Source organism: Corylus avellana, chromosome ca8 (assembly GCF_901000735.1).
Source record: "Corylus avellana chromosome ca8, CavTom2PMs-1.0".
NCBI classification, from domain to species: domain Eukaryota; kingdom Viridiplantae; phylum Streptophyta; class Magnoliopsida; order Fagales; family Betulaceae; genus Corylus; species Corylus avellana.
Genome location: NC_081548.1, coordinates 10,969,194 through 10,983,300, shown reverse-complemented (window position 1 = coordinate 10,983,300; position 14,107 = coordinate 10,969,194). Strand labels below are relative to the sequence as shown.

The following is a 14,107-nucleotide window of genomic DNA, read 5'->3' as shown; positions in this document are numbered from 1 at the left end:
TTTTTGAACACTATTGCCTGCTAGAATAGTGTATTAGATTTCTGTGTGTTCAGATTTTTGAACACTATTGGCTCCTGTTTTTTGAACATTATTGGGTAAGGGTTTTTATTTCTTTTTTTGTTGGTTGAGGCTGTGTTTGTTCATGCCCTAGAAAAATAGTTTTTGGTTTGAATTTCATGGTGAAATTTCGAAGCATTGAAGAATAGAGCTTTGAAGAATTTCGAACATAATAGGGCTTTAGTGTATTTAGAGTTTAGATTTAGGGTTTAGATTTCTGTTCTTACACTGCCATCTTCTTGTAAATGAAACTGTTTATTTTATATTACTTGCTTGGATTTTTCATATGAATGGTAATGGGATTGATTATTTTGCATGCAATTGGTGTCCAAATGGCCATTTAGTATCTGCACTAGAAGATGTAGGAGGTCTGATTTAACATCCAAAGCCTCATTGCTCTGTTCAAATCAAATTTTTAGACTTATGGCACTGTTCATTGTTCCAAGGATAAACCTGTTTTATCATTTAAATTGATCAACTTACTAAAGAATTTCACAATATGTCCTTCAGTTACACCAATAATGGTATACTTTTGTAGTGAGTTATCCTAGTTTTTCTATTTATCAACAACCAGTAATGGTTATATGTACAAAATACTTGATTAGTAGTAATAGTTGCATCAACACTGTACTGCTGTATAAATAATCTCATTAAGAGCTTGTTATGGTTATATTTCAGACTTGCTACATATATAGTGCTTGATGATAGTATTGATGAAGTTGGATTCCCTGCTTTTACATCTTTCTATATCATCTGAAGTAAATAGTTCACTCTCTAAATTTTTTGCAACTCTTGATAGTTAAACTTAATTATGTATGGGGACTTCTCTACTTTTGCCTGAACTCATTTTTCTCTCCCCGATAACCGTTCCCCAGCGCCGGCATTGTTTCTCTAAGCATTCTTTGTGTAGAAGTCGGAGGCACAGTCTTGCTGTTCAGACTCGAATTAGGGCTGTGAATGAGGAAGGTGTGGCAGTGGGAGGGAAAGGCGAGTGATCAAGGAATTGAATGGGAATGGAGCTGCTGGTGGTTTGAGTTCGAGGTATGGCGTGTACTCCAATGGCGGTGTGGGTGTGTCTGAGAGTGAGAATGGGAGCTTGGTGAAGTATGTGAACGGGAATGGTGTGGCGGCGGCGGAGGTGGTGGCGGAAGTTGAAGATCCTGTGGCGAAGGAGGTGGGGAGGAAGAGAAGGGTAGAGGAGATTGGGAAAGAAGACGCCTGGTTCAAGCGAGCTGAGGGAGAATCCATTGAGGTGAAATGGGTGTTGATTTGAGTTTTCAATTATATGGAATTTGAAAGAAAATTTTTGCTTGGCTGTTTTGTTATTGTTTTGGATTTGGGGTTTAGTGAATTTGAATTCAGTTAAGAAAAGTACAGATTTGGAATTGGGGTCTGGGATTCAATTATGAAGGACCCAACTCTGTGCGAAGCAAGGCAGCTTGAGTGTGTCCCAAATTTATTGTTGTTGGTGGTGGTAGTGTTGTTGTTTAGGTGGGTTACACATCTTATGTGAGATTTTGAGAGAAATATGAGCGTTTTTTCATTGGTAAGTTACCCATGCACCCATGGGTCTTGAACCATCGCTTCACCCTCAATCCCATTCTTTGCGGGGAGGAAGTGTCATTTGAGCCAGAGCTCAATGGAGAAATATCAGTGTTAGTGAAATTGAGGTGTAGGAATCTTAGGAATATGAAAAAATTGAAGAAAAATGGAAGTGTATTTAAACCATGATTTCATTCTATGTCATGTAAATTGAAGTAGGGTTTGATAGATAGTCGAATGCCAGCTCAAATATCTGTCTCTTCTATCACAACTAGGACAAAAGGTTTCTGTTGCACCTGGTGGTCGTTGGGGTAGATTCAAAACCTATTCAACAATACAGAGGACCTTCGAAATATGGGGATCTGTTCTAATATTTATCTTTAAGGCTTGGTTGAACAATCAAAAATTCTCTTATCGAGGTCAGGCACCTCCTCTGGATTGAAAATTTGCAAACAGTTGAAAGCATGTAGTTTAGGCTCTGTTCATAACTAAAATTCTGATGCTGTTGTGCCAGTAATAACTTTGGAAATTTGGCCCTTATCCATCTAGGAGTCCAAGAAAAGAAATAAAAAACTTTGCAATACTTAATGCTGGATGGAAAATATTTTGCAAGTGTTGTGCACGAACCCATCTGTACTGTTTGGACCCATCAAGAAGTTATGCAAATCTTTCACTAAAATGTTATACTTGAGTACAACTAGATCTAGTCCACTGTTCTTGTTGCAATGGCTGTGAAATAGAACTTCTACCTTTGGGAGATACTCCAGATGGCAAGGGCCCAGTAAATGATCTCAAGGAGATTTAAAAAGTATTGTAGAACCTACTGATTGTTGTGATTAAATGACAATGTTCATAAATGTCTTTACGTTTCTTATTCTTTCTGTTGTATCTTTATGACATTTTTTTATGAAGTTTTGCTTTAAACAAATTTTGTTTTGGAGCAATTGACAAGGGCTACTTATCTAAAAAAAAAAAACTTATCAGCTTGATCTTACTCTTTGATTACCTTTCTCAAAAACTTCTCTCAACTTTAGTTGTTTGTGTTGTAGGTAGGAACCCCTAGAATTTGAAATGCAATTGTTTGCATGTGTCCCTATGCACTGGAAAATAAAGGGTTTGCACTTTTTTGCTAGTTATTTTTTTTTTTTTTCAATCATTGCTTTATTATGTTCAAATTGCAGGTTAATAAGAGTGAGTCTGAAGACTATTTGGACAAATGGGTGCTGTAATGGAGTCTGAAGACTAATACACTAATGGTGCAACGGCCTTTGATTGGATACCCATTGATAACGAGAACCACTTTTGTGGTGCATGTAATGGTGGAAATGTGTACTATAAACAGCTGCCATGAAGATTTGTATTAGTTTTTTTTTTTAATTTGTAATGCAAATGTGGAGTTGTGTTGAAAATGTGTATTCCAAACGTTTAATTTCTAATGCAAATGTTTAATTTTGAAATGTGTACTATAAATCCATGTGATATGAACCCTATGGGTACATTAGATAGAGTTAGCTTCGGTAGAGCATAAATCTGATAGAGTTTGGTTCTGATTCAAGTAGTTAATCATATATTTAAATTAATGGTTTTCAAGCACAACATAATCAGAAAAAAAAAATTACATTAAAAATAAACTGATTCAAAAGATGAGCATAAAAATAAGAGCAAATGCCTGAGCTCCCTTCAGTCAAAGGCTAAAAATGAATAAAATGAAGAATAATATGTGCTCACTACAAAAATAAAAATAGGTTCTCCCGGCGCCCAAAAAACACCGTGGAAGAGAGCAAACGCGGGGAATTGTATTCCTGGCGTTTGACGCTGGAGAATACCTTGTACCGGTAGAAATATGAAGCTTTGCTGGCATTGTCTGTAATTCACTCTAGCTATTTTTCTGGGCGTTTTGCATTTATTTAATTGCTATATTTTTTTTTTTTCATCTGTACTCTTCCTCGCTATTGCCTGCTCGATGAACAAAGATAAACCAACATAAAAATGAATGATAAAGCATAGAGCTTTTCACCTTTCAAGGTCGTTCTTTTATTAATGAGTAACTCTTTCATTTAAAAAAGTTAATGAATACAATGCACTCTAGCTATTTAGCCAAAAACTCCAGGAAAACAACAAGCTTCCTGAACACTACAACTATATAGATTACAACCAGCAAAGTAACAAACTACATCAGCCAAACCATCACATAGCAAACCAAGCAACCAGCAACATCTCAAACTGCAGCTTACTGTTAAAAAAACCTTGCTATACACTTGTTGTCTCAATAGCAGCAACCATCCAGCATGACCCAATAGTTTTACAGGTGAAGCGGGCTGAGGGTACTGTATTTCAGGAAATGGCATCCTTGAGGCCTGAGTTGTTGGCAGTGGAATTGAGCTAGATTTGCCTTTATCCAACTTGCAAAGCCTGTATGTTTTGGGATAAATTGACAATTAAAATTTGACATAAAGGTAACCACATAAATTATTAAACAAAGGGCTTCTAGCAAGAGATTGGATATGATCTCAAAGTATTTCACCACTAACCAGATAAATGTAAAAACATGAGAGCACTTAAATTACTCCAAAGTTTGTCAGCTTTCAAAATCTGATTTGGGCATTGATTTCTAGAATATAAGGTCAAAATAAATATTAACATAAAGAGGGAAAGAGTAATAAGGCTTAACAGCATTTTCATTCAAATTGATAACCACAGCTTTCTTTAGACTGCTGTGAAGAAAATGCTCCCCACTATCACTGCAACATACCATGAGTCAGCTCATACTAAACCATGTACATTTAATGACATATAAGCTTTACAAATAATTTGTTCATCTAGATGCTACCACAATCTCTCAGCAATTTTTTTTTTTTTTTTAAATGTAGATCTTAACGCAATCAAGCTTTTCTAAAACAATTAATTACTTAAAAAGCATATGGATTTTCAAATGATGTTTCAAAACTTTTACAAACCCACATTTATATATCATGATTATTTTATAATTAAAAATAATTCATACACAACGGACTCAAATCATCATCTTTTTACGAAGTTGAAGTTTGGTTAACATGAAATGTCTCATTATAAAGGGTTCTTTAGAGTGTTTTTTGCTTTTAGTTTGAAAAAAGTATCTTGATTGAATAAAATTGATTTTTTTTTAGTGTTTGTTAACAGAAAACACAAATTCTAAATAAACATAGGCTAGCAGCAATGCAGCATGAGTATATCCGCATAACATGTTTGTTATTCTAAAATTAAATCAACAGACAAAGGGGAAAAAAAATTAGAGGAAATGGTTTTGAAATTAAAGAAAATAAAATCACAACTGGGGATAGAGGGAGCTAGGTAACAAGAAAGAAAAGGAAAGATGCTGCTAATTCCTTATCTCTTTTGTCAGCTCATTACCTGATCAGTCTCAACATGAATCAAACACCAGATAATTAATAAAGATACTGAGAAAGGAATTCTTCAAGATATATATATAGAGCAAATGCTGCAGATAATTAATGATATCAGTAGTTTCAAAAAGAAGAGAGGAAAAAGGAATGAAGCCAAAGGCAAAGCCCAAGTACACCTTGATAATGAAGCCATTAGTATATCGTGTGGGTGCGAGAGGAGCATGTACAGGCGGATCTGAGCTTAAAACTATACAAAACCTTGCAAATATATATATATATATATCCTGAACAGATTAGATCCAAGCAGGGAAGCACAAAGTTGATCAAGTAGGGAAAAAGAGTAAAAGACTTTAGTTAGGCCCCCTACAAACCAAGATCCATGGACAAAGACAAACAAACTTGCATCACAAGTGCATTTTAGAGTACCTCCATACTTGTAGTACATATTTACATGCATAGATGGAGTTAGAAAGCAACTAAAGAGCAAAAAAGCAAACCCTGGGACCAAATTTTTATGATCAAAGATAAATAAATAAATAAAATGGTTTGGATCTGTATATAATACAACTTTCAGACTAACTTCTAGACCTGGAATAGCTAGAGAAAACTAGACTAACTTTCACCACTCAACTTGAACTCTCTTTTCCCTAAGAGCCTCCCAAGTATCATAACTAACTATACTCCTTTCCTAGAAGCAGTCCATATGAGTTTATCAGAAAATCCCAAACTGATTTCAGCAAGTCGAGTTTGAATATCCACGAAAGACATCAAAGAGAAATTACAAAGGAAAAAAAAAAAAACATATCAGAGAGAAATTACCAAATCAATGAAGGTTTTTTTTTAAGAGAATCAAATTTTGCTCCCAAAGTCAAGGTTCTTTTTCCATCTCCAGGCAACAAATTTCGTTAACAGCTGAACAAGCATGAGATTATGTCATTGCATTTCAGGTGAGCAAGCATGAGAGACACTGATCATCGAGGACACCAACACCAACACCAACATCATCAACAAACAACTCTGCCACAACCAGGCCAAGAACATGGCAACCATCGTTGCACAGCATCTTAGAGATCTGATGACTAGGCCACAGCCAGGCCAAGCCAGGCCAGCCAGGAACATGGCAACACCTATTCAATTTATCCATCCTGGCTACTACACATGACCTCTTAAACCTTTTTTTTTTTTTCCTATTTCAGAGATCTGGGTAATGCATAAATTGTGTATAGCAGAGAAATACATTCTAGCATAAATCTAATGCAATTCGAATCAACCATGTCTAGTCAGCAATTATAGGAGCAAAATTAGAAAGTATTCAAACTCATTGATAATGCAAATGAGAAATCTGACCAAAAACTATCTTTCTCGAGCATGAACAAACACAGCCTCAACCAACGAAAAAAGAAGTAAAAATCCAAACCCAATAATATTAAAAAAACAGAAATCTAAACCCTAAATACACATAAATCTAATACACTATTCTAGCACCCAATACACATAAATCAAAAAGCCCTAGATTTTGAATGTGGAGGAGAGAGAGGGATTACTTACCACCGGTGGAGGAGAGAGAGAGCCTTCGGCTTCGCAGGAGTGAGAGAGAGACAGGAGCTTCGCCGGTGGCTGTAGACGTCGCCAGAGTGAGACAGACAGTGGACAGAACCTTGCGACGAACGGACAGCTTCGCCGGTGGCTGAAGAACTCGCCGGAGGAGAGAGAGGGTGAGTGCGGGAGGGAGAGCGAGGGAGTGAGAGAGGATTTCCGGTGGCCGAAGAACTCGCCGGAGGAGAGAGAGGGTGAGCGTGGGAGGGAGAGCGAGGGAGTGAGAGGGGATTTCCGGTGGCCGATGAACTCGCCGGAGGAGAGAGGGTGAGCGCGGGAGGGAGAGCGAGGGAGTGAGAGAGGATTTTTAGATTTCTGAAAATTTAATTTTTTAGAGAGGTTTGATTTGGTTTTAAAAAAAAAAAAAAAAATTAAATTAAATTAAATGACATGTAGGAAAGAAGTTGGGTTTGAGTTGGGTTTGTGTTGTGTCCCTATCAAACCTCTTTGATAAAAGACCAAGTTAGTTCATCCGTTAGTTGACCGTTTAGGACTGACACGTGGACCAATCAGATGTCGACACGTGGCACCAATTTAATTTAAAATTTTTTTTTTTTTTAAAAAAAAAAAAAAACGAAAAACATTGGGGGTGGCTCGGCCACCCCCAGTGGGTACAGGGGGTGGCTCGGCCACCCCCATCCGGCCAGATGGGGGTGGCCAATGTTTTTTGTTTCTTTTTTTTTTTTTTTAAATACTTTTTTTTTAATTAATTTAAAAATTAATATATGTGCCACGTGTCAACGTCTGATTGGTCCACGTGTCAGTCCTAACGGTCAACTAAATAAAAAAAAATTTGAGCAGTATTGAAAAAATAAAAAAAATGTGAACAGCCAGAAAATGTGCAACAAATTTGGCTTGTCCATAAAAATCCCATGAGTGTGCGTTTTTTTTTTTTTTTTGTAAAAAAAAAAAAAACAACTTCATTGCAACAACATAAGATATTAGCAAGATACATAGAAAGAAAAAATAAAAATAACAGAACACAATAATCTAATTAAGATGGACTACCAATAATCTAATTAAGATGGACAACAAATACCCCAAGTCCTGAAAAAAAAATCTAAAAAGTTGGAAGTCACTTGAGAATGCAGCTTTTAACGGTCACGACCCACTATGATGGATAAAACTATCGGGAGTAAAAAAAACTCTTATAAACTTATATCTAATTTAGCTTTCAAAGAAACCGAACAGACTAAGAAACGACAATTTAGATCTAGTCCAGCTTCCAAGGAAACCGAATAAACTAAGAAGAGCAAGAACAATGGAAAATGAATATCCAATATAGACAAAGAGTCTAAAGCCTAAACACTTTGGGTTAAATTCTTAACAACATAAAAACACAAAAAATAATAGAAGAAAACTCATAAAACAGCAACTTCAGCTGAGGACGAGGCATAGGAAAGTGTCGTGAGGATTATGTCTGACGCATGAGATCCACGAGCTGGTGCATAATATCCATGCGTGGGAGCACGTAGTCCATGCGTTGGCGCGTGGATGTTGGGGGGAGGAGCGGATGATGGCGCCCGAAAGTTTGGACGCAAGTCAGAGCGGTAGTGTGGCGCATTGCAAGCTGGAACTAGCGGAGAAAAGAAGATCTCATTTAGAAAAAACCCATCTCCGAAACTTCACAGATCCAACCGAAGAGGCAGTGGAAAAGACGACTGGCAAGGAGGATGATGTGGCCGATGAGGGTGGGAGACTGCGACTGTGGTTTTATGAGGGTTGATGATAAATCGTCAAAGACTTAGATGATATATAGATCTAGAGAAAACTCGAGAGAGGAAAGAGTTATCTCCTGAAGAGAGAAGCTCAATAAAAGGAAAAGCAAAAAGCAGTAAAAGAGGGGAGGAGGAGGAGGGAAACCAGAAGCTTTACCCTCCTCGTCAAGCATGGACGACAGAGCTTTTTTCTGGGAGAGAGAAGAGAGCATTTATGGTTTATTTTGGTTTGCCAAAGTATCATGCTTTTTAGTTAAATGTTTTAGGATGTGAGAGCATTCTCATTGGGCTCTGTAATTTTTTAAAAAAAATTTGAAAATTTTTTACTTTATTCTAATTATTATTATTTTTTTAAGTACTTACATTCAGCTTTTCAAATTAGATATTCAATTTCACTCGTTCATTTAAACATTATTTTTTAAGGATTTCTTTATTCTTTACTCAACATCCATATATTTGAAAATTTTTATTTTCCTAATTGTCATATTTTTTAAAATTTATCTTTTGCCAACGGTTGCCCAACGGTCATATTTTCAAAAAAAGGTTATCTTTTCCCAACGGTCATAATATTCAGTATAAGTAAGACTATTTCTTCTCCAATTTTGATTCACCTCAGCCAAAGGTTCTTTTCCATTTAATCTCTAGTTTTTCTCTTATGGCTCGCCTTTTCGTAAGAGTTGTTCTTCTCTTTGAATAATGGTTTTTGGTAACTATGATGATGATTTAGAGATAATTACTCGTATTATGAAAGAAGAAGAATCAACATCATGTCGTGGTGCTACCTAACGTCATTGCTACATCATGTGTAATTATTTCCAAGTCCACGAAAGGCTTCTTCTTGAATATTTTCCTAAGTCACTAGTTTATCCTCCCAAAGTATTTTGGAGGAGGTTCCGGATAAGAGGTCCTCTATTTTGCCGCATTCTAACTGAGGCTCAAGTTCACGAATCATACTTTATCTAAAGAAGAGATAATGCTGGAAGACTTAGTTGTTCTTTACTTTAAAAGCGAAAAATTTAGATAAAAAAAAATATATTTTTTGAGAATTTAGCGTTTGTTTTTTAGAAAGAAAACAATAAAAAGCGAAAAATTCTGATAAAAAAAAAAGCCAAAAAATGTTGTGACCCATGACAAACTCACAGCTATTTCACAGCTTTTTCGTTCTTTTTTTTGTTTTCCTTTTTTATTTAATAATAATAAAAAAAAGAATTCCTCAACTTTTTGTGTTTATGGCATTACAAAAATTATTAGATTGAAAAGACATTGCAACCTTAAGGTAAATTTGTGGTGACTTTACAAAAATTAAAAAATTAGGGGAACATTTACAAATTAAGAGAAATAAGTATACTTAAAATCCATGTACTACACATCGTAATTAGTGGTTGATGGTACACGACACACGTGAATTGTTAGTCATTTGGATATTTGATTGTATTAAAATATTAATTAGCTGTTTGAAGATTATAGTAAGAAAATAGAATAAATGGGACACAGAAGCTGTTAATGATTTTGCAAGTAAAATTGTGGCCATGAAGGTCCAATCTCTTTGGTTTTTTTATTTTAGAGTAGAGGCATAGTTATAGTTTTATATGCATTTAATTATTAATTTGATAGAAAAGAATACGATGGCGAAAGGCATCCATTCAATTAAAAGTGTAATAGTCCAAAATAGTGAAATAAAAGAATTAAAAATAATTTTTAAAAGTAGCTTTACTATTAAAAGTGCTGAGCAGTTGTTATCAGAATACCATGCGTGTAGGTTCCTCTCGACAGAACAGAACTCTCAAAAGTGCAGAAAACTTGGAGCAAACTCATTTTACGTTAGATCCTCTATAACTATTTTCCAAGAGCTCTCACAATCTAAAACATATAATTAAAAAGCACGATGTGGTTTTTATGGACATGCAAACTCTGTTGCACATTTTCTGCCAGTTCTCTTTTCTTTTTAAAATGCTTTGGTCTTTTCTTTTCTTTTTTTTCAACTCTCCAACATTTTTACTTTTTATATCACATTACTTATTCTTTATTACTATTTAAATAAAAAATTATTACAAAACAATTTTTTTTCTTTTTTTACTTTTTTATAATTTAAAATTTTATATCGCATCAATTACTTCCTACTACAATAAAAATAAATAAATAAATAAAAACTCAAAATCTATGCCAAACAAGACCTTTTCTTTCTTTCTTTATTCATTCCCATTATGATAGAAATACAATGGAGGATCAAAGGTAAATTATGCAAGAATGAATGTTACGTTATGGTTTTCCATATATATATGAGAGTGCAAGGAAGAGTTGCATTTTTTCTCTTTTAACTATAATTTCCGTGGAAGTTATCTCCTTCAATGGGGATGATTGGGTGTGGTGATAACCACATTAATTATGGTGTGACCACCTTACATCTTCATCTTCCACTTGATCACATTATAACATTTGATGATAAAATTTAGCTGAGCATGATTGCCATGATAGTAATAATTTTGCTCCATGCTAAATCTCATTTGTAAAACCTACTAATCGGCGTCAGATCATGACATGGTTCTACGTGTACATGTTTTTGTCATTTTTTCTAACCGCATCCGTTACCATATACTTTCATACCAATAGCATATTAGGGATGACTTCATTTTACTATCTTTCAAACAAATGACATCAATTTTCCATGGTTGGGAGTGTAGTCCCGTACCCATTCCACAATTGACAACTTAAGTCGTACACAAAACCATATGTCGACCTGCACTAAATTTTTGACCAAGCACTTCCTATGAAGCCATTATTCCTAAGGTTTTCCTTGATTCACCTTATTAGTGTCTTTTACACTTACATAACATAGATATTACCTAATCTCAACCTAATGCCTTTTAGTGGACTTTACATTTATGTGGAATGTAATATCCGAACTTCGTCAGTATTATCTACCCTTATTGACCAATTATTTTTCCATTAGGTAAAAATGCATAAAATCGTTCTTCTAGGTGTCCCCGTATCCTTATGATTATGCGTCAATTCATGTAACACCTCGGTCCCATAATGGGAAGATGAGAAGAAAGTCACATAGAGTGGGTAGTTTATAAAGATAGTCATGAGTGTTAAGTCTCACATTGCCTAGTTACTAGGTGAAACTGGGCTTTATAATAAATTCTAGGAAAACTCCAAATTAACTAGTCCTTTTGGAGTAATAGCGCAGATGTGGCTAACGTTTTTCCCTGGGTCGTTACAACTCATGTAACTATCACCTAGGTGTATCTTAACGCCATTGTTGCTACATGCCCTCTGAATTTATTCAAAGGCAATCCCTTGAACATAGGATTAGCTATTATCTCTATTGATGAAATAAATTCAACCTTTATTTTACTTCTATCCACTATATCTTGAATATAGTGATAATTTATATCAATTTGTTTACCTTTAGAACTAAGTGTTCCACTTTTTATTAAAGAGATAGCAGACTTGTTATCACAAAACACATTGACTGATCTCTTAGGTAAACCTAAATTTAACTTTTAATAAAACATCTAATCCAAACCGCATTACTTATTGCTATGCTGCATGATATATACTCAACCTCCATTACAGATTTTGAAACAGAATTATGTTTTTTGCTTAGCCAAGAAATAGTTGTCCCACCAAATAGGAACACATAACCACTTGTAGATTTTCTGTCATCTGCAACTCCTGCAAAATTTGCGTTTGTCTATTCTGCAATTTCTTGATCACTTAAATCAAATCAACACCTGATGTTTTTAGTGCCTTGCAAATATCTAAGTATTTGCTTTATCACTTGCCAATGTGCCTTCCCTAGATTGGATTGATATCTATTCACCAATCCTACTGTATGACAAATATCAGGTCTTGTACTTGTCATAGTGTATAGGAGACTACCCATTGCTTGGGCATAGGGGACTGGTTCCATTTATTTCATTTCTGTCTCATTTAGAGGACACATTATTTTGCTTAAATGTTGACCCTTTGAAATAGGTGTAATTAAAGGTTTACAATTATCTATTTTTAACTTCTTAAGTATCTTCTCAAGATATTTTTCCCGATCCATGTATAATAATTTTGGATTCCTATCTCTAGAGATTCTTATTTCCAATACATAGTTAACAGCGCCCATGTCTTTCATTTCAAACTTGGATGTTAAGAAAGATTTAGTTTTATTTATCATATTCGGAAAATTTCTAGTCAACAATATATCGTTTACATATAATGACAATATGGTTAATTTATCATTGTTTTTACGTTAATGCAGTGATTAGTAGACTTACCTTGAAACCATTTTCTAGTATAGTTTGGTGGAACTTCAAATACCATTGTCTTGAAAATTGTTTTAGCCCATATAGGGATCTTTTCAATTTGTATACTTTCTCTTCATGTCTGTCTAGTTTGAATCCCTCGGGTTGGATCATATAGATGTCTTCTTTTAATTCTTCATTTAGAAATGTTGTTTTCACATTCAGTTGGTGTAATTCTAAATGCATTTGTGCTATAATAGACATGACTATTCTCATGGAGGCCAACTTTGCCAAAGGCGAATATGTATTTACAAAGTCTACACTGGATTGCTGAGTTAACCGTTTGGCTAGCAACCTAGCTTTGTACTTGTCAAGGCTTCCATCTGCTTCGAGTTTTTTTTTTCTGAGTACCCATTTGCATTTGATTGATTTCCTTTGACTGGGCAGATCTATGAGTTCCCATACATCGTTGTTTCTAATTGAATCAATCTTATCATTCATAGCTTCAATCAAATATCAGCATCATTACTATTCATAGCTTCTTTAAAATTCATCAGATCATCTTGTAGATTTATGTTATCTGCACTTAGAACATAATGATTATTGAGTGTAATTGATGGTCACCTTTGTATTTCACTCCCACTAATTTTATCGTTTGTTTCCTTGTGAGATAGATCATCAGATTTCCTTTTAATACTCCCACTATTTTGAACATCTATCTTGTGTTTGTCTTTTAATGGAGAATTTGTTGATGTTAGATACTGAGGTTCTTTTTCTTGGAAAAATATGATCTCACCCATATGAGTAATTTGATTGGTATTCTCAAGGAAAACAACATTCCTACCCTCTATCAATCATTTGTCGGAATGATAGAATATGTAACCACTATCATTTTCCACATATCCTATAAACTTGCATTCCCAAGTTTTGCTTATCAACTTATCTCTTAAGGGTTTTGGGATAAGTACATGCGCTTTACATTCCCATACCTTGAGATGTGAAACATTTGGTTTTAGGCCTATCTAATATTCATAGGGTGTGAGTGGTTTTGATTTAGTTTTAACTCTATTAAGAATATATGTTGCTGTTGATAATGCCTCTCCCAAAAAATGAATAGATAAATCAGCATATGCCATCATAGACTATGTCATTTCCATCAAAGTTCTATTTTTTCTTTGGACAGAGTTTTCCTTGGAGGAAGTTCCTCCAAACTAGGTTGGAGAAAGTTCCTCCAACCCAATCCTTGAAGCTGCCATGTGTCCCAAAACATGTGCATCTCACATGTTTTTTTAAACAAAAACTTAGCAATTAAACCACCGTTAACTCAAAAAAATTCTGTCATCAAATTGGGACACGAAAACATTAAAGCCAAAAGCTTCACGAAAACATCTACAACTGCAGCAACTTCAGAATTCTGTTGCAACTTCAGAAGTCCCCTTATAGCCTTGGCACCTTCAACAAAAATAGTAGCCCGACAAAAGCCATAAAACTCAAACAACATGCAGCTACCCCAACTTTGTACCATCTACAAAAAAAAATCGCTCATAAAAACTACAGAAAAAACCAGCTATCC

At 34.9% G+C, this 14,107-nt stretch overlaps 1 protein-coding gene across 1 annotated transcript; it reads right to left on the bottom strand.

Moving 5' to 3' along the window:
- Window positions 1–3,596: 3,596 nt before the first annotated feature.
- On the bottom strand, window positions 3,597–14,059 carry LOC132190885 (uncharacterized). Its single transcript, XM_059605911.1, has 3 exons — window positions 13,896–14,059; window positions 6,531–6,893; window positions 3,597–4,011 (listed from the first exon to the last, which is right to left on the bottom strand). The coding sequence occupies exons 1-3, from the start codon at window positions 14,057–14,059 to the stop codon at window positions 3,693–3,695; spliced, it is 846 nt and encodes a 281-aa protein (XP_059461894.1). The 3' UTR covers window positions 3,597–3,692.
- Window positions 14,060–14,107: the final 48 nt, after the last annotated feature.

What these genes read in the sequence shown, in the direction of transcription:
- LOC132190885 (XM_059605911.1), bottom strand. Translation starts at nt 14,059, where the DNA reads ATGGTACAAAGTTGGGGTAGCTGCATGTTGTTTGAGTTTTATGGCTTT. An exon ending in GTGAAGCTTTTGGCTTTAAT is followed by an intron (nt 6,894 to 13,895) that starts GTTTTCGTGTCC and finishes TTAAATTTTCAG; the next exon opens with AAATCTAAAAATCCTCTCTC. An exon ending in CTCTCTCTCCTCCACCGGTG is followed by an intron (nt 4,012 to 6,530) that starts GTAAGTAATCCC and finishes CAAAACATACAG; the next exon opens with GCTTTGCAAGTTGGATAAAG.